Source organism: Pavona decussata, unplaced genomic scaffold, assembly GCF_977016875.1.
Source record: "Pavona decussata unplaced genomic scaffold, jaPavDecu1.1 SCAFFOLD_36, whole genome shotgun sequence".
Lineage (NCBI taxonomy): Eukaryota > Metazoa > Cnidaria > Anthozoa > Scleractinia > Agariciidae > Pavona > Pavona decussata.
In genome coordinates, this window is record NW_028145458.1 from 348,115 (window position 1) to 372,482 (window position 24,368).

At 40.0% G+C, this 24,368-nt stretch overlaps 3 protein-coding genes across 4 annotated transcripts; 2 read left to right on the forward strand and 1 right to left on the reverse strand.

Annotated features, from left to right (window-relative positions):
• The first annotated feature begins 378 nt into the window (after positions 1–378).
• On the forward strand, positions 379–7,116 carry LOC146484199 (uncharacterized). The gene is made up of 2 exons (XM_085104987.1): positions 379–903; positions 3,849–7,116. The coding sequence occupies exons 1-2, from the start codon at positions 788–790 to the stop codon at positions 5,395–5,397; spliced, it is 1,665 nt and encodes a 554-aa protein (XP_084961113.1). The 5' UTR covers positions 379–787; the 3' UTR covers positions 5,398–7,116.
• Positions 7,050–16,214, reverse strand: LOC146484200 (uncharacterized). Of its 2 annotated transcripts, XM_085104984.1 has the most exons (3): positions 16,120–16,214; positions 15,608–15,946; positions 7,050–8,947 (listed from the first exon to the last, which is right to left on the reverse strand). In XM_085104984.1, the coding sequence occupies exons 2-3, from the start codon at positions 15,859–15,861 to the stop codon at positions 7,471–7,473; spliced, it is 1,731 nt and encodes a 576-aa protein (XP_084961110.1). In that variant the 5' UTR covers positions 15,862–15,946; positions 16,120–16,214; the 3' UTR covers positions 7,050–7,470. The 2 variants fall into 2 exon arrangements, with proteins under 2 accessions (XP_084961110.1, XP_084961112.1); XM_085104986.1 differs by lacking the exon at positions 16,120–16,214 and having other exon boundaries at positions 15,608–16,111.
• Positions 16,215–17,757: 1,543 nt separating this feature from the next.
• On the forward strand, positions 17,758–23,905 carry LOC146484201 (uncharacterized). The gene is made up of 2 exons (XM_085104989.1): positions 17,758–18,509; positions 22,153–23,905. Exons 1-2 carry the CDS (start codon positions 18,199–18,201, stop codon positions 22,940–22,942), a joined length of 1,101 nt encoding a protein of 366 aa, XP_084961115.1. The 5' UTR covers positions 17,758–18,198; the 3' UTR covers positions 22,943–23,905.
• Positions 23,906–24,368: the final 463 nt, after the last annotated feature.

Genomic DNA, 24,368 nt, shown 5'->3' on the forward strand with positions numbered 1-24,368 from the left:
CGTTCCTTGTAGTTAAGAGCAAAAAGAAAAAAATACAAATCATCGACAGTCAACAATGGTTTCTAGGTTGCAAATACGATTCCTACTTACGTATGCGCGAGCAATAGTTTGCTATCCGTTGAATACGCCATTAAGCCACGAATTATTTATATTGTAGTAAATCGCTTAATGCCCGTGTCCACCTGTAAGGGGCAGATTGTAACGTTTACGAGACAATTAACATATAAGCGCTTAATTTAAATGAAAACGATCTAGATAACAGTTCCTCGAGCAACTCGCGGTCACATGAGTGGGCGAAAAACAATGTGCATTGTTCTCGACTTAGTTGACAACAGCAGATTCAACGTCGTTGCGTCATGGAGGTGAATCTTATCTTTGTTTTGACAGGGAGTTAACAAATACAAATTTTTATTCTTTTGTCGCGTCCAAAGAAGACTGTTCCCTTTACTCGACTGGACTGAGAAAAAACATCGATAGACGAGTTTTATTTTTGTAATTTTTGGCTCAAAGGTTATTTTAGTTCGGCTACGTTTCAAAAGTGAAAGTTTCGGTACTGAAAGAAATTTCTAACCGGAAGAGATGAGTCACTGATGTTGTTTGTTCCTCGCGTTTTGTGCCTGCCCACATAACTGGTGGAAGTACTTCTTGAGTTTTCCTCAAAGGATCCCCGCTACTTACTTCAGACAAACCGCATCATTTGACCGGTTTACACATTCGTTTGGCTTGCAATATTAATCAGTTCGATCAAAACAATATCTAAGCTCTGGGCCATAGATAAGGACGCTAAATGGCCAACACTCAGCCGCATGTGCGATTCGGATCGCCTTGTTCATCAGCAGACGTCTATGAAAACGGTAACAGGCATAGTTTGTTATATCAGGCAGGGAATGACTCCCAACTCAGGTAAATCATACTTCATTTATAATTTATTATATATACAAAAATAGGTTCCAACTGAAAAAAATTTCACCGACAGGGTTCTTAGACTTCTTAACTAGGCATTATGTTGCTTTGAGTATCTAAGATATTAAATCGACGGCGCCCGTTTACAGCTTTATTGTGACCAAACTTGTAAGTGTAAATATCATGCCATTTTCGCCGATGTTCATATCTACCCTCTCAGACAATGTTGTATAAAAGGTAAAATAAGTTTAATACAAATTAGATGCTTAACAATATTGCTATTTTGGCAGTTCAATTCAATTCCCAGTATTGCATCAATTTTGTGGAAAAAGTATGTTTCGTACGCGTTTCTCATCCCTTATTTCCGACGATGCCATTATTTACATGTCTTTAATTATAACATCCACATTTAACTGGCTTACAACCGTAACGGAAAATTTTGCCTCGAAAAGACGCAAAATATTGATCATATATCACTTTTTGGGTTCTCTTATTCCTAAGTTTTGTATTCCAACGTTAATTTCATGAAAACTACACGTTTCGTGTTTTTCATAACGATTATTACCGGTTTATTGATGCTCTGAGACAGGTGCGCTATAAAGCCATATTCGCCTGTCATTGATAGCTGTTCACAAAGATGCCAATAATTTGAATACATGTTCAGTATATAAATTTTTATTTTTATGAACGCCTTTTGAATTTATCAAGCTTTTCGTGTGAAGATCATTGAATGAGTCATAATCTGGGTTAGCTGAAGTAACCGACCCGGCAGCGTTATATGAAGGCAAGAGTTACTAAAATCAACTGAATAAGATGGAAAAACGCAGTAAGGGAAACTAAGAAACATTGATGTGAAATGAGTTTTCATGGCAAACGCCGCCCAAGGGAGATTTTTTTTCTCTGAATCCTAATTTCTAACACCTGAAGGGAAAATAATACGATACTGAATACCGAGCTGTCTGTTTTTTTTTAGTATTGCTAGCGGAACTAACAACGAGATTATTCATCGCGTTTAAAGTTATTAATAAATATGAAGAAACAAACATGGTATTTTTCACGTCTAAAAACGTTCTATCATTTGCATATTCAACTCAAGAAGCCGCTTTCGCTTTTGCTTGTCAGGAGCGCTGATGTTTTCGATTCAGTGTGTTGAAGCAATAACCAGCTCAGTGCGTACGATCAGTTAAGCCCAATGATGTATGGAAATACCCTACTCTGTACTCTATAAATACGAACTGGTGCTTTAAAACATGTTTACATTCGTCATAATATGGCTGACACGTTCTCTGGTGAAAAAAATTATATAAATTAAGTCGTTCGAATGATAGAAGGATTTAAAAACACGACAGTTTATTATACGTATTAAATGGTAAACAGTGCAGATCAGCGCCGTGTGTAGTCAGTGGACAGCGCGCTGGACGTCAAATCCTGAAGGTCGGTGGTTCGGGACCTAAGCGTCTGCTGTAGAGCTTGGACAAGAAACTTTGCTCCGGAATTGCCTCTTTTCACCCAGGGCCCAGTTGTTCAAAGCCCGATTAAGCTAATCCTGGGTTAACGTGGATTTTGATTCGAGTATAGTTACTAATCCATAAGAATTCGTCCAGAAGATTTTTGTCCCTAAGTTTGCCGTAGACTTTTCTTTACCATTAGCTTAAAATGAGCCTTTAAAATCATTTTTAATGAGCGAGATGAAAACCTCGGTTAACTTTTAATCGTGGATTAGAGTTAATCGGCTTTCGAGCAACCGGGTCCAGGTGTATAACTGGGTACCGACGACAAAATGCTAGCATCTCACCCGGAGTGGGGGAGGGGGTGGAGGCTGAAGGAGTTTGCTTCCTGCCATTCGAACGGGAGGCAGGTTAATTTTCTTCAAAGAAACCTTTGAAAAAGATCTATGAACGTAGACATACAGTCGAACCTCCCTTTGCGACCACCCTCGTAAGCGACCATCTCTCATTAGCGACCACTTTTCCAAAATACCAAAAATTTTCAAGTCAAATCATTAAAGATAGAACCTCTCGTACTCGTAGGCGACCACCTCTCGTATGTGACCACCTCTCGTAAGCGACCACTTGTAGAGATGATCGTTTAAAAATTTCACTTTTTTAACCTCCCGTAGGCGACCACTTGACGACACACAATCTGCTGTATCTCTCACGGGCGGAAATTGCAAAATGTGTCGCTGTAACATACTGGGCACATCATTACAGCGGACGCTGTATTAAAATCTCACAGCCGGAGCTACCGGAAGTGTCTCCCGAAATAGCTTAGCATAAAAAAACAATCAATAGCATACACATGCACTATTGTACACTGAGATAAACTTTAGTCAGGTTGAATCCCTTGAAGGAAAGAAACTCTCTTGTCTTGTAAATAGCATGCATGTACCATGCATGACCGTTGATGACTCTCTCAACCTTGTATTACTCAATGAAAAAATTGTGGCGATAAAAAACGTCAACTGGATTATGTAATAAACAAACAAACGCGAAAGTTGTAGACGCTTTACGCTTGAAATGTAACATTGCAAAAATACCGTTTACTGTTTGCTTCTAAATCAGACAGTCTAAAGAAAAGTCATTTCTTTGGGTTTCGATAAGCACTGTCAAAAGGGTTAGGTCTCCACAATTACCATATTTAAATTACCAGAAATTTAGACCTCCTGTGGTCTGAGCTCTGGTAAGCGACCACATATCCTTGACATTATGGGTGGTCGCTTACGGGAGGTTCAACTGTAGACATAAATTTATGAAAAAGACAAATTAAAAATATTTAAAACTACGTAAAATGTGTAATAATCGTGTGATCATCGCTAAAAAAAAATGATATACATAATCATGATGAGCAGAGGGAGCAGCCCTTGCAGCCATCATCCGCCAGTAAACTTTTCAAAACGCTATGAATCGTGTACTCTTGTCTCTAAAATAATTATTTTTTTCTTACAGAACTTACGACAGATACATAAAAGGCGTAAACATATTTGTGTCAGGTGGAAATCACTTCCCTTTCTCTGCTCGGAAATGTCGCTGTGCTGAATGTATTATCAACAACAGCAAGATGGGGGCCAAGTCCCTCGCTAATGGCCAACATGGTTACAAGTATATCCACCACAAGGACGAGCATGGGACAAGAGATAGGTACACTCTCAATCTCCAAGACCAGAGCCATCTTGAAAAAGAGCAGGCAAAGGAGAGAAATAGTAGTGATATCATGATGAAGTGGTGGCCTGGAAAACAGCCAGTTCCTTACACTACTGAACAAGGGCCAACTTTTTTTCAAACTACAACTGATCGGATAACAACCAAACTTTATGAACCCTTGAAGCCTCTCTTCCCTGGTACTGAGGACGTACTAGGATCGGGTTTCAACAAACAAAATTCTTTCAGTCAACTGCAAACTGCACAAGCAGTAAAGGGCAGTGAAACTGAAGCATTTCAACTCCAAAGACAGCAAGGTTTAACTAATATTCACCAGACCAATCCCATCAAGCACCTTCAGGATCCACGTTTGACCAACCAAGATAACAGTGACTCGATTTATCATGGCTGGGGTAATTTATTACTATCTGACAAATTAGGAAGGCCTGAAGGATACGGTGGAAAACCAATCGAGCAGACACGTACCAAGGCGTATAGCTTTAAACAGAACGCAACTCTAGCAAATTGGTGGCATCCCTCACCAGTGAGTCACTGCCCTGTGACTACATATGCATCAAATAATTACCAAGAAAGGAGTACCTTTCGACATTTAGGAACTGACAGTGCCATTGAAGAACGTAAACTCCGAACCTGGGGAATGCACGAGCAAACTTCACCAGGACGTTTTACTTCATTCGGCAACAGTGATACGTTTTTCAAGAAAACGGATTCAGAAATTCCTCACAATCACCAGTCGATGCCACCTCAGAGGAAACCTCATAGAACTGCTGAGTCAGGAATTAATTACGTTTCAAAACAACCCGTTATTGATGCAAAAAAACAAAAGCTTGCACGTCCATGTTCCCCAGACCAACTAACACACTTTGGTGCGAAAACAATATGTGACCTCAATTCAAACGTACAAAAAATGAACCCGCAAGAAATGATGATCAATCGGAAGGAATTTAAGGATATACACGACGCCAAAAACTCAGAGACTTGTGCTCGGGAGGAGAGAATACGGAACTTAAAAGCTTTACTTGCAAAACAGGAAAAAGCACTGGAAGCGCTTAAAGATCAGAAGAAACCGTCGATCTCTATTGATGAGAAAGGTGACAACATTGCATTCAACGGAACCAGCCCCTCAATAGATGAAGAAGTGGTGCTTCCTAATTCTTTGAAACGAAGATGGCTGAAAAATTGGGACGAAGAAGATGGCTTTGATCACATATCCACAAAGATTAAAAGGCGAAAAGAACTCAATTCGCATAACACGAAAACTGAAGAAGAAAACCAGGCCCTAAGTAACGCTGAATTTACAGCGGTAGAAGGACTGGTGAAGCTCAGCAAGGATTAATACAGAGTGACAATACTTGTAAGACATTTGTAGATAATTGGCCATCCGACCGCATAGCTCAGAATTATAAGCTTGCGTATGATTTCACGTCATCATCAAGTGTTGGCTTTTATCGTGATTTTAGCAGTAAAGGAGGATGTGTATCCCTGCGTGCGTTTTTCAAAACTTTTGTAAACATTTCGGGCTCGAAAAACTATTTTATGCGCACAATTTTAATTACCAGTAAGTTGATTTTCATCTAATTGGGCTACTTTGCAATAAAAAGTATTCCCAATTGATTAAAAAAAGAAAAAAAGGTTTGGGAAGTGACCTGTTGGACCCGAAAACTCTTCGGGATCCCCAGTGTTTTGCTTGTGTTTCAAATTGTACCCCAAATTAGTCTACTGCGTTTTGTTGCTATCACCGGCCGAAGGAGATGTGACAGGAACTCAATTAATACATAACTTGAAGGCGAAATAAACTAGTTTAAAAAAAAGCTCATTGTAAAAGAAAATAAACAAGTGTGGGGACTATACAAGAAGCGTTGCTTTATTGAATTACAGCTGGAAAATTTAAAGGCTTTGTGTGTAAAAACGTCTAGGGAGCAGGGACTTTTTCCACACCATTCGTTAAAAACCATCATAAAATCTCAAGCTTAAACATCAACGCTCTCAATTAATTAAACTTTGTCATTTTGCTAATTTCGACTTCCAAGGCATAATTATCTTGAACTCAGAACAAATGTATTGTTTTGAATCTTAAACTGTAGCAGAACAACACTGAAAACAATTTTCGAAAGAAAAGGCGAATTTTGGCAAGAAAATTGTCTTATTATAACCGCAAACGGTTTTCCCGCCTTGTAGGTAACCCAGCGTTAAGAAATTCATTAGCGGATACAGACCTTCAGATTAGTGCCAGGGCCTCCCTCTCGATCACTCGACTTGCTTCTCTTCGTGAAATGAAATATCTCGGCGCCTCGGTTTTGGTCTAAAATATAAAGGGGTGGGGGCGGGGAGGGGGGGGGGGGGTGGGGAGAGGCTCCACACCTACATCCGCTACTGAAATATGTCATGTGTGGAATTGGGTGAAATTTGGTTGGAGTTATTAGGAATAAAGTCTTATCTTAATTGTTTCAGTATCTAGGATACTATGAAATCAAAAGCAAAACTCCGTGAAAGCAATGCGAATTATTATAGAATGGTCACTAGGAAGGAACGTGCGAAATGCATAACTTCTCTTTGAAAGTTGACCAGTTGATTAGCTTCCAAGGGTTTTCCTCAGTTGCTTAGCTTAGCTCAAACACTGAACGATTAGTAATCGATTTTTAAACATTTATTCACCTCTTAAGCAAACAATGATCGACTGTGCGGAATTGGCATGACATAAATAAAAACGTATTAATTAACTTCAATCCATCCCACAGTTCTTCTTTTTAACATCACTCTAATTGGTCTTCAGTACTGACACTCATTGTTTGACGAGTGAATAACTTAAAATCTTCTACTTTATGGGCCAAAAATACCTTTAGATGCAAAAAACTACTTGTGTGTTTAGATAGAGCGTACAATGTTATAACACAGCTTCTCTACATAATACTTCTTGCTGGAAAGACAACAATCTTGAATAACCCAAAATATCAAATAAGTGAAGTATTAACACGATTTATAGTGTCGTTTTCTATCTTTTTTTCTTTTTCTTAATTATAATGAGGGGTCCAAAATAAAGTTAAAGGTTATGAAATCAATGTCTTGAAAGATATTTCTTTTATAATAGGCAAGGGAAATGTGTCACGCAAAAGCAATCTTTCCTGCACACGCTTGCAAATGTCCCAGGACTTTCCAGGCGAAGGGTTTCCACTCTCTTATAGATAAAACGTACAAAAATCAACCAGATCTCTTTCGGCATTGAACATAAAAATACATCTGGAACACAAGAAAGAAAATGAAGGAATATAACGTCCCTAAAAATAATAGCATTGCGTTTTCTCAAAGGCAAAACGTCAAATTTCGATAGGTCTGTGCTGGTGCGGCTCTGCATGATTGCTTGCAAAGCATCATGAAAAAACTCTCAAACTCAAGCGATTGAGTTTTCGGTTCAATTGTTAAGTGTTCCACCTTTCTGCCCAGAAATTCGTGTCAATCCGAAGATTGAAAGAAAATTGTCTTGAGTCATGTCTTGAGGGGTAGTGGCTTTGCACAAGTTTTCAGTGCAAGAACGGTTCGCTTGAGTCTTTCCACACTGAGGTTGCGAGCCTTGCAAATTCTGGTCAGAAAACTGCGTAATGTGCCGTCTTTTTCTGCGTTTACTTTGCACTTTCATTTTCTTACAGGTTTGTCCCCGTTTGTGCGAGTTATTTTGGCAGGCAACGGATTTGTCTCTGTTGTTTTCAATTGGCATTTCTTGTTCCAATTCAGGTGATGGAGTCAACTTTCTCTTTCTTTTCGAAACTAGGCAATCATGATTAACAGCGCCATTGATATTTCCTTCCATTTGCACATTTTTAATAAAAGCAACGCTATCTTTTTTAGTCTTTGTATTGAAAAGAGCATCAATTCTTCGCGGTGACGTTTGCTTTCTCGAGTGTCTTCTTAGGGGAGATGTTTTTCGCTCACCAGAAGGGAAGTAATGGACTTGGGTTGAAGGACAACCTCTGATCGGTTTCCATGCTCTGTGACTCGTAAATTCAACCTTCTCTCCATTTTGTACACATTCCTGCTTAAAACTCCCGTTAGCATCTCCACTTATGGAAACATCTTGTTCGACTGACTGACGCATCCTTAGTTTTGCGAGTTCTACTTCCTGCTCAAGCAGACGTTTTTTGAGATCCTGTATCTTCCTATCCTGCTGCGATTCCATTTCGGAAGGACTGTGCCATCGATTGATCATACTGGCCGAGTGCAGGGGATGGTACTCTATTGTGTGACCCTTAATAATACGTATATGGCCTTCCCTCACTTCAACGTTGTTGTCACTACAGTAGCCACTTTGCCTAAGATGTTCCACGCTCCCGTTATCGTAGAGTATCTCTCTCTTCTCACCTCCTGTAATCTTCGTATCCTGCATAAGCTTAACACAAGAGTTAGTATGATCAAAGTCATTTTCCATCTTGACCGTCGCCAGATATTTTTCCTTGTTAGACGCAGACGTCATGTCATTGCATTGGCTCTTTTCCACTTTACAAGAGATAAGACGCCCGTTGTGGCTTTCTTCTTTAACGTGCTCTCCAAAGGAACAACTCTTTTCTACAGTTTCTTCAAATTTTATTGGTTCTTTCTTGACACAAGTAATGCTGTCGTCTTCGCTATCGTCGCTAATGTAGATGACATCCTCACTTTCCGCACTGGTGTCATCGGCTGTCTTTCGCTTACTATCGCATGCGTTTTTCACATCGTAATTTTCAGCGACAAGCTGCGGGTTTATTATCACTGGAACGTAATAAAAGTAGAGATTACCTCCAGGTACAGGGTAAGAAGGCAAGTTCAGCATTCGGTACTCTCTGTGAAGAATTTGTTGATATCTCATGGCTACTTCTTCCCACATACTATTGCTTTCTTCTCCGCTCCTTGGTGAGCTAGAATAAAGATATATCACATTGTCAGTTTTACTTACCATCTGAGATCTATCTCTACTCTAATATTTAAGAAGATATGAAAATGGTCAAACATATCCGTCTTAGACGGATAATTGTTCGCTAAAATGACACCGAGTTCAAAAACTGAGACTTGTCGTCTGAGGTCTTGGAATTAAGACGCTATAATCTTATGTTACGTTATACTATCATATCAAATGCAGAGGAATTATATAAATCATGTAGCCACATATCACTAACAGGAGGATTCTATTCATGGCCGGGATCCGTGGCTTTATCTTTCTAGCGGTCATAACCTTGAAAAGGCATCGATAGTAAAATTTGGAGGCACAGTGCAGAGCATTCCCTGACAGCACCACAGAAGCTCCGCAAGCTGGCGCTGAATGAAAGGAACTCAAATGTATATAGGAGAAGCATTGGGATTAGGGTGCGAGCAATGAACACAAGGAAAGTTGATTGGTATTACTGTTTCGTATAAGTGATGCTGGTTCATTCGTTCAGTGAGGTGTAGGATCAACAGCCTGTAGAGTATCTAGAATGTTTGGCTTAATTAGGTACACTAATAGGCCTAGGGCAAACGTCGAATCTAAGTCGCGTCGAATTTATTAAAAATTGGTTCGACAAAGAGTCGACTTAATTCCAGTGTGGTAGCAAACGTCGAACCTGCGTCGACCCTAATTCTCAAGTTGCACTTCGTGAAAAACGGGAATAAGCACGTGTCCCCATGCTATTAGGGACCTTACGAAAACACGCCACAACATATAAAGATTAATGAGCAAAAACAATCGCTCTGCACGTGCGTTTTAAATTTTGGTACATTTCTTTGTCGTCCTCTGCAAAACAACAACGTGAAATGACCAAATTCAAGGTTTTGTAGAGAACGTGAACCCACGGGAGTGAATTTTTCATTCTCTTCCTTAACTTGAACGGTACTCCTACCAATTTGGTTGCTGGCTAGTTTGTCGTTTGTGTATACAAGTTGAATGAGTTAAAATAATCGCGAAGAAGCACAAATGAAATAAAGTTATACTTTCAAATGACGTTTGCGTTGGTGTCACCGTCTTGCATTCGTAAGGTCCCCATTCACTCGATGTGCGGCTAGTTATTGCTAGGACTTGCTAGCGAAATGCCAAAGTACAGTGCTCGTTGGGCTCTTCTTTGGCAATTAATTGCGAAAAATAGAAAGAAAACACTCAAACACTGAACATTTATTGCAAATAGGCAATTCGCATTTCAATCATTTATATTTAGGCCCGGTTCATACGTCGAACTTTACATGAGCCGAACCTAATACCTATTAAGGTCGACCCAAATAATTAGGTTCGGCAGTTGATTCAGACGTCGAACCTTACTGAAGTCGAACTTAATGAAAGCTAAAGTGAAAAAGTAGATTTTCGTGGTCAGCGGCTGTTGTTTTTACTCAAAAAGATTCAAATGGCGGGAAAGATGAATTCTGACATGGAAGAGCTTGTTTGGTAAAATAATAAAGACAGGCCAAACACGGCTCCTACTGGTCGAGATAGGAAGAATATGACCTTCAAAGCTAATTTGCTCTTACGAGTACGTCTTTCAAAGATCTCCCTTTTCTGTAGTAAAGTAAGGAAGGGTCTGAAGATCTCCCTTAGCAGAGGCTGATTTTCTATTAAGTGTCATTTACCAGGAGCCATAATCAGGGATGGAGACCGTAACAAGATGTCATTTTGACTTGTGGGCTTGCCTCCATGTGTTGTACCAAAAAATCTATTTTTAGAAAAAAATTGCGCCATACGCGCGTGCGCGCACGCGTGTAAATGGCCAGGATCGCGCATGGAGAAATTGAAATTTTTTTTCTACCCGTTCAAAATGGCGTCCAAATTTTAAAAATTCTGCCAGGGAATATCTCCTCAGTGCCCACATTTAAGAAATTAGACTCTCACAAAGAAAAGGTAACAATTGAAAGAAGACAGGAAAAGTTGGAATAGGCGGCCTATTGATCACATGACTCTCACAGTAAAATCAAAAAGGCGCCAAAACGGTGGCGCTGCGTGCGTTGCTACTGTTAAATGAATGAAAAAAGCTTACACTCTACGGACATGTACTCGGACAGGTAAGGACTTTTTTATCTTTAGTGAATTTTTTCTCAGCTGCTTTCCGTGTCACATATAAGGTAATAGCCCCACGCAAATTTGCGTGTATTCACGCGGGTTTATGACGTGAGAAGGGGGGGGGGGCAATTTTTTCTAAAAATAGATTTTTTTTGGTACAACTCATGGGTAAGCGGCGTGGACCCCACGCTTACGGTCTCCATCCCTGATTATGCCTCCTGTATTTACTCATCTGAATTGTTTGAGGTTAGGCAAAGAAGGGCGATATTCCATAACAAACTTCAAAATGTTTTTGCGGGTTTTTAGTTTGTTTTGTAGTGCCGACATTCTTTCGCGGAGGTTGACTTCTGAAAGAGTTTTATTATAAGGTTATCGAGTTAACCTCTATTGCGTAATCTCTGTTTGAATAGAGTAATGTTCTCTTCAAATGTTGTTTTTGAAGATTTTGTTCTGAGAAGTCTTGACGCTTCGCCTTTGATATAGCCTGTATTGGAAAGTTTCTGTCGGTTTGAAGAGCGTGTGCACTTCAAGAATAGATTCTTCTTTTTTTTTTTTAATCTTTCGCATCTCAGACAAGTTTATTCAGTTGTTTCGAAACAAGAAGAACAAGCACATTCCTCTTTTCCCGCCATCTTGTTCAGAATGAAGTCCTTTGCGCATGCCAAGTCGATGGAACGCGCAGACGTCTGGGATAGATATAATTTATATAATTTATACGTAACGTATGCATTTGGTTCGGCACATGAAAAGTTCGACGTCTGAATCGAAGTCGAACTTTTGCCGTTCTATTCGACTGGCGCAGTCGAATAGAGCGGCGGGTCGACCCAAATACAAATCTGTCGATCCTAACTGATTCATACGTCGATCTTTACATGCGCTGAACCAAATTATTAGGTTCGGCTCATGTAAAGTTCGACGTATGAACCGGGCCTTAGTGTTCATGAAACACGAAAAACACATTTCCATCACGCTGTGCGATGTCAGCAATGACTCTCGATAGCTCGCCATTTCTGGTCGCGAAATTGTCTTTGTACAGCACATGCTCGTCAGGGGGGGAAATAGCGTTTGGCAGATGGGGGAGTCGGTATTTTTGTGACTTTTGCGCAGTCCATCACATTTGAATCAATTATTTTGTTATTTGCATGATTTATGAATTGAGTTCAGCGCGTGTTTAGAACTGGCGTTTGCTGTAACGCCGAACCACTGTCGCATTATCCGACTTGGCAAGTCGAACTTATGCTGGAGTCGAACCAATTAATTTGAGTCGAACTTAATTGCGGCAAACGTCGCACCATTCATGCGCCTATTTCAAAATTAATAGGTTCGACGAATTAAGTTCGACTACGATTCGACGTTTGCCCCAGGCCTTAGATTCAACGTTTGCCCCAGGCCTAAGGCCCCATTCACACTAATGCGTTTTCGTTTGAAAGCACATACTTTTTTGATGCGGTTTCGCGTATCATCCATACGAAAACGTCCGAAAACGCCGATGAAAACGGAGACTTTCGAAAACGGTTTCAAAAGCGGAGACGTTTGAAAACGCTCCGTTTCTAGTGTGGATAGGTGAAAACGGAGCCTTTTCAAAACGTTTACGTTAAAAGCATCACATGCCATCGGTTCCAGTCCAAATCGGAGCATCTATCCAAGATGGAGGATGGTTAACACATGCGTGACCCCAGGTCCCAGTCGTTTCCATCGCTTCAAGCGTGTTAGTGTGGATAAGTGAAAACGATACAAAAACGCTAGTGTGGGTGAACATTTTGCTTCCTTTTCGCCGCGATAAAAACGGATACTTTTGAAAATTCATTAGTGTGGATGGGGCCCAAGATAAAATAAAAGATTTTAAAATCAAGTCAATACGTACAGGACGATGAGTTACAATTTTAAAATCACAAGTTGTATAGCTTTTTTACTGTCAAAGTAAGCCTATTAGAGTCACAACAAAGATCTATAATTAGCCACATAGGACGGTACACAAATCAAAGCTTTTTGATACTACTAAATAATAATTTAAGGTTCTTGGCAGGCAGCTGCTCAACTGGAACCACTGAAATAACACTTTCACACGTGCAGCTTATAAGCTGGGGCCTAATTTTTGCATGCATGGTTTTGTTTACTACATAACCCGCCCGCATTTATTAAACTCATTTTTGCATGCCTTGTAAAAGAGGGAATTAAAAGGATTAGTTTCTAAGCTAACTTAGTAAAAATTGAAATGAAGTGGAAACCAGAAGTTGACGAAAGAATGGAAAAATTCTTACCTACAATAGAGGAAGGACCACACAACAGGAATTTGTCACAATAAATATAAATCGTTTTATTTTTCTCAACAGTATCACACTTTTGGGATTTGACCACTACTATGGCCGCATTAAACATATACTAGTTTGGCTTCAGTACTATTAACGCAGGTAAAGTTTATAATGAAATACATTCGCTGGAACTTGGTGGAAGGTGGCAATTAAATAAATCAGGCCACCACTAATAAATAGAGGTCAAGATAAAAGTAAATAAGTGGGGGTAATTTTCGTGACATTGATCGAAGGTGACCCCTCTGCCGGCAGAGATCTTAAGTCTTTTTTCCTAAATGTGTGACATCTATGTGCACGTTGGGGAAACCAAATTCAGACTGCAAACATTTACTAACCAGCGGTTAGCTTTAATCATAAAACAGATTCCCGGCGATTTCTGCTGCCCTTACCGCTTCTCTCTCTTTAACGAAGCAACGTCCACTTCAATCCCACTTTTGAACGTTCCTCTCACAAGTCTGATTCAAAATGCAGAAATTATTTCTGACCATTTCTCAGAAAACAAGCACGCTTTACTGAAACTAATTCACACAAAAAAGTCAAATCGAAAAACTCAACCGGAAACCGCACAATTTTAGAAATTTACGATCTTAAACCTTCTTCTGCTATCGAAAATTCCATTTAATCAAGCCTTTTGTGTTGAGCCTTACGTACTTTTCTAAGCTATCCATTCAACATTTTCCTCCTTTTATTCTTTCTTTCGTCATCGACTAACCGGAAGTCAGAAGAATCGTGCGGCACAGCATTGCACCGGATGTTAAGCGAGAATGTGGTTGCGGTCTGAGCCACGTGGCTTTTCGACTCAATTTTCAGTTTTCTTGCCGCATGTAACCAGCTATTTTGTACGAATGACCTTATTAAGGGTCCGTCCACACTAATTCGTTTTCGAAACGCCCCCTTTCCGTTGTACCGAAAACGCATCAAAAGCGCTAGCTTGGCGTCCATTATCGTCTTCGCAGCGTTTTCCCCATGTTTCCCTTGTCCACACTAAAACGCTCGTATTTGTTGATTTGCTACTGCATGAGGAAACGTTACCACATTAACAGTTATCAAATAGACGCCCCGCCTATGTTTGCGATTTAAATAGCGTCAGTGTTTTCTAAACCCTTCGTTTCGCTGTCGTCACTAACACAACAGGACTCCATTGACATTTCCCTAAACCTCTATTAAAGACAGCGTTTTCGACCATTTTGGTGTGAATGCAAGGATATAATGCATAGAAACGTATGTGCTTTCAAACGAAAATGCATTGCATGTGATGTGGACAAGGCCTATAAATACAACAGAAAGTAAAAGCTCAGATGTTACCTGGTGCCGGCTTGTAAAGTTATTGTAGCCTGGCATTGTAGGCATTAGAAAAATTATAAGTTATATATAATATGATACGTTATGAAAGGACAAGGACTGTCGTGTTTTATTCAGTAAAACAAGACTGTTCTTGGGAAGTCACAAATGACTAACAATGACAAGTGTTTATTCCGCCTGCCGTTGCATATATCAGTGGATGACAAAATCGCACAAAACTGCTTGCAGTTGTGTCATGTGCATATAAATGACATCCAATAAGAAAATATTTAATACTTGTCCTCTAACTTCTTATACTACAAAACGAAAACAGAAGTTAAGAAATAAGACTAGTCATAGTTTTAAAAATTCTGTTTGTTCCTGTGGCATCCATGTTTACGTCTGATGACTTCATCGAAATACAAAATAAATATTCATATATTGTCTCGCCAAGAGCTTTCGTAAGCTCATGACACGCAATGATCAAAATGTGTTGAATTTCGTTATTGCTGCTAAAACCAGGCCGGGCAAGATCTATTTTTTTCTTTTAATGAAGTTAGATGGAGCTTTTTTGCTGAAGAACGTGATCGATTTCTATTATTCAAGGACAAATATAAGTACACGACACAGGTGCGTGTCCTTCATAATGATTAATATACAAGACTTCTTTCACGTCTGTTACTCGCGGCTTCCCGAACGCGTGACAACTTGTCTGCTTAGCCAGACGGTCCGGACTGGTATGGTCCGCTAAAACACGAACTTTGAACTCCTTTCCATTGAATCAAGCTTAATTTATCCACAAAGTTTTCAGCAGAATGATTACCAAAATAAAGTTAAGGTGTACTACTGGTAATTGAAACGTGCTATAAAGAGAAAGGCCGGATGTAATGCTTCGAAAGCAAAATTATAATGCCATGACCTTCGCCTTCAGAAAACGACACAGCAATAATTGTCAATTTACCTACCTTTTTTCTACCGTTAGCGAACTTTGAGTTGAAGGATTCAGACTGCCTCCGTTTATTAGGGTAGATTTGTCCGTAGACGTTGTTTCGTCAAGATCGCCAATTGTTTCGATTCCGTTGTCGGCGCCTGAACACGAAGAATTTTCGGTCATGTCGCGGTCACAAGGCACCTTGCTCTCGTCTGTTGAAAATACTTCGTCTTTGGTTTTAATGCTTGTCGTCATTTTCTGTTCTGGAATAGCTTCTGTATTTCCCATGCTCTGGTTCAGCAGAAATTAAGCTAAAAGCTGAGTTGAACAGGCGAACAACCCTCGAGTGGCGAATGACAGCTTCATTTGACCACTGATGAGAAATTATGCGTGGAAAAACAACATACGAACAATATCGTTATTTTCCGTAGCTAGTCACGGTTATCTAACTAAACCTTTGCCCTGAGGCCAGGATAGGCTGACTTCAGTTTCTTAAATTTTAAAGCCTCGTGGAAGTTAAGATTGCTTTCAGTAAGTTCTTCTTACCTTATGTCACCCTTTTATCGACAATTGTGAGTTTTCGTGCTTCATCGCGCGTATTATGTATCGCGCGTCTCGCCCGCGCATTCATCTGTAGTGACGCAAGCAGCTCGATTGCGTGACTTGAGGTTAATGGCGGAAATTAGCAAAATTTCACAATTATGAGTCAACATGCGTACGTAACGTACGTGACTGAGCATAAGTTTTAAAAGTTCAAACGTTTTTCGTGCTCCTTTAAGATACTCTGTTCTTAAAGACGAAAACGCAAGAATAATCACTGTGACGATATATTCCAAGGATGTTGGGAATCGACTCGTAACAAATGAACGCACGAAGTTATGGCTAGTCTTTTTTTGTAGATTCATTTATTGTTTTGTATGGACAGTATTTTTTATCTTGTTTGAGTTTGATAATCGACTAAGAAAGAGCATTCATCATGTGAAAATATAACTGTTTATCAAATCAAATCGATGCTCATAGCTAAACAAAGTTTCAAGAATTAATCGTTCTTTATATTCCTGTGCTCAGCGGTATACTCTCAGATAACAGGTCACCCGCTACGTCATCTGCGCGTTCGCTTGTCTGTCCGTCTGACTTTCCAAAGGAGCGATGTATTTAATTCAATCAAGTGCAGCATTGTGTCCAACTTTTATTTTTTTATATCTGGCATATCTATATGGCTTCTATCAACGTCAATTTATCTATCTGACTCGATACCGACTGAGGCTTCTAAAACTATTTTTAATGAGGATCTTAAAGTTGAATCAGAAATATCGATTGGACAGTTTCCCTGGCGTTTAAAGTTTTATCACCTTAAAGCTATCTCCCAGAAAGGGTAAAAAGCTTAGCATGAGCATGATTAACCCAAATTTATTTTACAGCTGTACTTCACAGTCAAGCGATGGAGATCGTTTAGATGATTTTCCTCGCGTGCCCATTTTAAATTGATCAAAAATTAAACAAGAATTGAAGGGTCAGTAAAAAATATTTCGGGAAAGTTAGCATATAAACACTCTTCAGATGGGTTAGAATAAACTTGATGGAAGTGATATAAAATACATATGTATTTGAACTGCGAATGAAAGACTGAATGAATAAACGACCACCACAGTTACTACGCAACACAAGCAACCGCGAAAAGACAGCCTGAAGTTTTTCAGGCTTTCTTTTCGCAACTGCTTAAGTTGCGTACATAAAGGCTGCGAAGACGATCTTTCGTCTATTTAGAGAACGGTAGACTTGGTTCCCTTAGTTCAAGACAAGTTGGATGATACTTTCAGATTACTGTTGTATTAAGCCGAACTGGCCCGCCGAACTGGTTATTTATGGTGCCACGTGGATCGGACAAAAATATCGATGCATACACCAAAGAAGGCCGACTGGTATTCACAAGTAAATGAAAATATCATATTATCAGTGTTGTATTATTACTATTTTCAATAACATTCTCTTCGATCTGTTCGGCGAGTAACTTGTAGCTGGCACCTTGTTTCCCTTTTATACCAAGCTGTTCTTTTAACTTTGTATGAACTTGAAATCAAAGTTTTTGCATGTCTCTCATTTTACTAAGGACAAAGAAGTGAATAACAAAAACTCAATTGGGCAAACTTGTCGTTTAGCGTCGACAATCACGTCGAATGACCTTGCACAAAGTTGCGGTTTGGTAATTCATGCAGCTGATTGGTAGAGAGGAACAATGAAATTAATTTGTAAACAATTATTTTTTGTCATAATTCGACTGCCATCAATATTTAATTATGCCTTTTGAAAAGCGGTTTCAATATTAACATGTTCAGTCGACTGAGCGGCCCTCTCGGTTCAAAGCGTTACTGATTTAGGAGACAAAGAGAAACTGACGAGACGTGTTGCAGCAGAATCCAAGCCAGCGGCGAGAAACTTGGAATGAGGTTTGTTTGAAAGTAGATCAAGTCAATGCAAGTGTCGACGGGAATAAAGTGTGAGTAATATATCGCTATCAATACTGTGGTTTAACGTAAGAATCCCAACACTAGTGACTGAGGAAAAGGAGCCCGGCCGTTCTACTCAACTAAAGTGAGCCAAAGAGAGAAAGCAAAGGAGCCATAAATGACGCTTTGTAGTCACAGAGGAGAGATGGGTAATATATTCACTCGAACAGAAGCTGTAGAGACCGAATTTCCTGGTGGGATTATGGCGACCCAGGTTGTAAACATAGCGCGGCAGTCGCCTCATTCGACTTGGATCAAGACTAATCAAACGGCTCCTCACTGTCAGTCGGAGAAGCAACAGGCGAATTGCCTCACATCGGCCAGCTCACAAATGAAGGAAGACACGATTAAAGACACGTCGAGTAAACAGAACTCTTCTGCGCCTTCGATGAAGTTCACCAGAGACGAAAAAGAATCACCGCTTGAAAGGTTCGTGTTTAGACGCTGTCTCATCTCCTTATATTACGTGAAATTTCTGTTAGACAAATATAATGTGTCTTGTAGATTACGGCTACACTGCCATTCTATATGAAATCATTATAAACAAAATTGATACTTTAGATGTTAGGCGGGTAGAATGTAAATCAAGTCCCACAAAACCGGCAAAACATCACAGTAAATAACTCCAATAACTACCTAGCAAGTCGTACATTTTACTTTGAGAGGCGAATGGCCAAATCGTCAAACATAATGAAGACTCCATCCTGCTGTAACTTGAGTTGTATTCGACATGTTTGTATTGTAGTCCACACGTTGTATTGCCTAAACTCAGTATATGTACCTCACGTTTATTTCTTATTAATTTCATTCTTGTAAGAAACGATACCTAGTTTCAAGTCAAAAGGAACTAAATATGGCGTCCACTGCAGCCTTAAACGTACAAGATAATTCAATCACTGTAAAGACTCAGCACTAACAGTTCATGACGGGATACGACAGAGGATACAGGGGCACCCAACGACAGTTTTCTCTCAGATGCCTTGAAACGCTATTTGAGGCTATCTGGAGTGCCTATAAAGCTCTGTAGGTTCATTTTAGGCAGCGCTATAATATTTTAGTTGTTCGATCATGAGGGCAACCTGAGTCTTTTCGAAATTACTGGGGCATCTTTGTCGATTTCCCGAAAACCTTAGGTCTTATTTCTTTCCCGCGGCGAAAATCTTAGCTGACCTTCTTTCGGTACCCGAAACGAGATTTTTATTAATCCGAAAACACTAGGCCTTAAATTTCCCATATCGCGAAAGTTCGAGGTAAAAATTCCCTAAAGAAAATTGTAGGGGATGAAGGGCCTTCCGAACAGATAATTTACCGAAACGATCTGTTGGGTGCCCCTGAGGATATTCTTCACCGAACGCAAACGTTCAGCCGACGAAAGCACTAATTTGAGGCTCGACGCTTGAAACTGATTCAGTGTTGACTGGTTATAGTGCTCCTGTTAAATTATGATGATTTTCTCTCATTCCCACGAGCTACGTTTACACTGAAAAATCAAGAAAACTGTGGAAAGAAACTACTTCCTTGTTACTCAGACACCGTGATTACTTTCACTTTCGCAATCAATCAGTGACGTATTATGAATACGTCCGACAGTCACTGCAACACGTAATTTAGTTGTGTAGTTCTAAGGTCAGGCAGACTGACAGAAATTGCAGAATTCAAGTACATCGTTGCTTTGGGTTCACTTTGTAACGAATTTACAACTGAACCCCAAGCGTGTTTCAGTAGTAAGATGCACCAATAGACAGGGACCAGTAACTTGTTAAAATAAACTGACACTGAGATGATGCCGGTCACGTCAAAACATGACATGCACAGAATAGCTGGACACAGAAGCAAGGCAACTATGTGAAGACACTCAATTCATTAAAACCAAGTATTAAAATTGGAGGCCTGGTCTGGTCTCAGTAACCTTTCTCACATTTAGTTGTCAAACAACCACAAGGGCGTAGACAACGCGGACAAATAACAAACGTTATTTATACGGTCATTGCGGATAAAATTAATTAATTTTAAGTCCGGACTAAACTCGTGTTAACAGAATAAGAAACACATCTTATTTTTGCTTGCAATGTTTTGGTTTTTTATGATATCATGAAGCATATTCATTTCAGACAACGCTCTAGTCAATACCGCCCGCGCACGTCTAAATTTGCATATCACCCCTGCGGTGCATACAATCTCCTTTATAGCGGAACTGCTTGGTTTCTTTAAGAATAGTATCTGCAGGCTCTGTGAGGTACGCGCAAACGGAAATGGCCTTTCTCTTTAATGATCCGCTAAGTTGCTTTAACATTTAATTTCACTTTTATTGTTACTAGTTTGTGAAAACAACTATTATTCGAGTTGGCACTTACAGTTTGTTCGTTTCTCGTTCTCGACAACGATGACAAGAATTCCATGATGATGACGTAACCGTGCTATTAATATCAAAGTGCTATCTTTTGATTTCAAAATTATTTTAACTATTCTCATATGCCGCTAAAGTACCTGCGAGATCCTCACCGGCAATGCCTACTTTAAGTTCCATTGAAGTCCCAGCTATCTCTGCGGCATAGCACACCCTCATGTAAGTGCTCTATGGTCTCTGTCAGCTTGGAATTGGATGATTTCTGGCATAGATTCTACCACTTCGGTATATTCCGGCATTAAATATATATTTTTTATCGCCGGTATGCCGGAAGAATCGCCTACGTGCCTGCCTGTGTAGTTGAGTCATGTTGACGATAAAGACCTGGGGTGACTTCTCATGTCGACGGTTAAGCCTGATTTACACGTACGACGCAAGCATAAGCATAAGCATAAGCATAAGCACAAGAAACCTACGTGTAAACCGGTGCGACGCAAGCATAAGCGCCTTGTGCTTGCGCTTGTGATTCCGTCGTCCCGGTTTACACGTACGACGCAACGACGAGCACAAGCACAAGAGAATGGAACGATTTCCATTCTCTTGTGCTTGTGCTTATGCTTGTGTCGTTGCGTCGTACGTGTAAACCGGGACGACGCAAGCATAAGCATAAGCGCAAGGAAAGGAAACTGAAAAACAGTGACAAGTTGTCAGCGTACAATCTAGTTTCTCATGCGTTGCCATTTTCCGCCATGTTGTAATCAAATCTCGCGCCAAAAGACAGCCCGGCTGCGCGATTGCGCCAAATTTGTTTGCTTCTGCGCTTGCGTATGTCATGTTATGCTTATGCTTATCGCACGTGTAAACATCCTTGTGCTTGTGCTTGTGCTTATTCTTATGCTTGCGTCTTACGTGTAAACCAGGCTTTAATGTTCTCATTGGCCGAAACAGTATCCCAGAAGGCATCGCAGGCTATGTCGCAGGTATGTCGGAGGCATAAGAAGAACCATACTAAGCCCTGGCCAAACTAGCGAACAAAATTGGATGCAACGTTCCAACCTTGGTCAATCCAACATTGTTCAACCGTTTGGCCGCCCATGTTGGATGGTGTTCGTCCAACATTTTTTGCTCGTCAAGTGTTGGATATGGTTTGCTTTTGATCAAACATTACGCCCACGTTCGCTGTGCTAGCCAATCACGAATCGCTATCCTATTTTTCAAACCAAGGCTTCTCGCGTCTTTTGCAACAAAGATGGCGGACGAAGAGGACCTCGTGGTTGTTGATGAAGAGCCAGAGTGTCAGAAAGAGAAAAAAGGTACCAAGAAGAACCGAGTTTGGAGGGATTCTGAAGTTGAAAGTTTCCTCGTTTGACTCCGTCATTTGTGTCCTCGAACAGCTCCAGTACCATAAACGCCACAAGCGCTTTTGGTTTCCGTGTTAGCGCCATTTTTTTTTCAAATTTAGCGCCAAGTTGTACCGGTAGCTTGTTTTGTCTAGCAATGTTTGATAGTGTTTTGCGACTATCCCAACATTCATATCCAACATTGTTCGATACTTTGGCCAGGGCTTTAAAGTACTTTCCCTTCTTTCTAAAAAAAATCATGTGTCACAGGGAAATCAAGTAGCGGTGTTTTCTCGTAGTCCACACGCCTTGTAGGAATGTTTCGTGCGCCATCTGTACCTGAATGTGCCATTTATCTCTTATAATATGTTACTTTTGTCGTCAGTTTTTCAGAAAAGAAAGTCTTTGACAAGTGGTGGAACAATTCCCTTTCCTCGTGCGATGACGAGTGTCAGTTTTACGAAACGGACCAATCAGAAGACATACCATATTGGCTAAATTATGAACTTGAGAACTGCAGTCCTGACGGAAAAGCTAGCAGCAAAACCAGCGATTCCGGTTTACAGAACGCGGGACGGCTAAATGAAATATCTGAACACGTGACAACTTTCAGTAAATCTGATGTCCAAGGTTTATCCACAGGAAAAAATGATGACAGAAATTTCACTAAAACAGAAGAAAAAATCAGAAATTTGAGAGCTTTACTGGCAGAACAAGAGAAGGAAATTAGTCGACTGAAAAGTGAAAGCAAGGACAGGATCTTTCAATCGAAAGAAACTTTCTCCAGCTTAAAGGAAGACTATGGTTATCCTTTAGTTACAAGTTTATATGAAAATGGAAGGGATTCTTCGATGGTAATGGACTGTCAAATGATAACCAAGGATGATAACTTCTACAACGAACAGGAAGCATCTGTCGCAGTATGTAGAAGACGAAAGCGAGTTAGTCGTGCAGAACATACCAGCCTGTCAAACACAAAACGATTTCGGTATCATTTTAGGAAGGATGCACCACAAGATATAAATGGAACAAATGAGCAAAAACGGACCCTTTTTCCGGACAATTCTGCGTTTCAGGTCGTGAAACCCGACATCAGGCAAGGATCACTTTCGCAAGATGAATTTCTGTCGTTTCTTAGACTTGTTAGAACTACCAGCTTACAGCTGAAAGAGTAAATAAACTTGGTGATAATGATGACGATGAGGATGAAACTCGATGTGTATTATGATAATGATGATGACGATAAAGACGATGATGTTGACAAGGAAGAGAAAGGAGAGGTGGAGAAGGATAGGAAAGAAATCAGGGGCTTAATTAAGGTGTTACTGTGACCGTTTCGTTAAATTTACAAGCGTTAACATTCACCAGCATCGCGAACAAGAACGTTTTTGAACAATTAAGTGTTCGAACACTTGGATCCAATTAAGCAAACTTATAAGGTTACTGGCTGCGTTTAAGCTGCGTAGGTACTTTAGTGGTCAACTACCTGTTTCTGTATAATTTTTATAGCGCTCAATTTTTTCCCAGAACTGAAATATGCAGTAGAACAAAACAGAATAAGTCATTTGGACGGAACACTGAAAAACTAGTATAGCTACCAAAAAATTGCACTGACACCAGCACTTTGAATTGCTGGCGCACTTAGTCAGCGTCATAGAATGTCAGCTAGTCTTTTTGATCTGCCATTAATCGATAAACCCTTTAATATCAAAGAACAAATTCTCCTATCCTGCTTCCATACTTTTCTTATAAAAGTACTGGCAAGAAGTTATTAAAATATCAAGAAAATTCACCTTGGGTGATCATATCCTTAATTCTCATGACCTCAGGGGTTTAATAAAAATTGATATTACAGGGAGAAATTGGATGCTGATCACTGTTAGGGCTTAAAGGCTCAGATAACCTAACGACAGGCGTAACTGCAAACTGTGGACGCCAAGCTAGTCATGATCAACAGTTTTTTTTTATTGTGTGAGCCGGTATGCCCGACGTCGGGTTTTTGCTCTCTTGCCCCTTTCAAAACAGCCATTTTTACAATCGCACTAACCTGCTGAGTTCTTTTGACAAGTCCTTAAATTTAAATCAGTGTCATTTGTTACACCAGACTAAGATGTAATAAAAGCTAAGTTTTTATAGAACTTGGTTGTGCAACTGTTACTCCGCGCACACACGCCCTCCCCTCCTCTTCCGCTTCAGTTCTACCGAGGAGAATAAAGGATTATCAATGAGAGAAATAACCGTGTATTTTGTCAAATCCTAGAAGAAGCCATTTCTATTTTCCACTGGATAGGATACTTTTACGAAGGCGGCATTTTGCTACAACTATCAGAATACTTCAGTTTTGTCAATTAAATTTAAAAAAAAATAGAGAGAGAGAAAAACTGAAATGGAAATGAGTTCAAGCAGTCACAGCAAAATGAAGCTAATGTGAAAATGACCCGACGCTTCTGTTTCGTTATCGCGATTTTCTTTGTTGAACAAGCAAAGAAGAGAAGGATATTCATTAATCTCGTAAGCAGACGTGTAAAAACATGATATAACGTACTATGCGAAAATCTGGTTCGCCAGCGAGAACTCGGGCCTCGGTCTTTTGCATCAAAC

Bases quoted from the DNA above. Each gene is read 5' to 3' on its own strand.
- LOC146484201 (XM_085104989.1), top strand. From the start codon at position 18,199: ATGACGCTTTGTAGTCACAGAGGAGAGATGGGTAATATATTCACTCGA. The intron at 18,510-22,152 runs GTTCGTGTTTAG...TTTTGTCGTCAG, and splicing joins AAAGAATCACCGCTTGAAAG to TTTTTCAGAAAAGAAAGTCT.
- LOC146484199 (XM_085104987.1), top strand. From the start codon at position 788: ATGGCCAACACTCAGCCGCATGTGCGATTCGGATCGCCTTGTTCATCA. The intron at 904-3,848 runs GTAAATCATACT...TTTTTCTTACAG, and splicing joins GGGAATGACTCCCAACTCAG to AACTTACGACAGATACATAA.
- LOC146484200 (XM_085104984.1), bottom strand. From the start codon at position 15,861: ATGGGAAATACAGAAGCTATTCCAGAACAGAAAATGACGACAAGCATT. The intron at 8,948-15,607 runs GTAGGTAAATTG...TCTTTATTCTAG, and splicing joins TCGCTAACGGTAGAAAAAAG to CTCACCAAGGAGCGGAGAAG.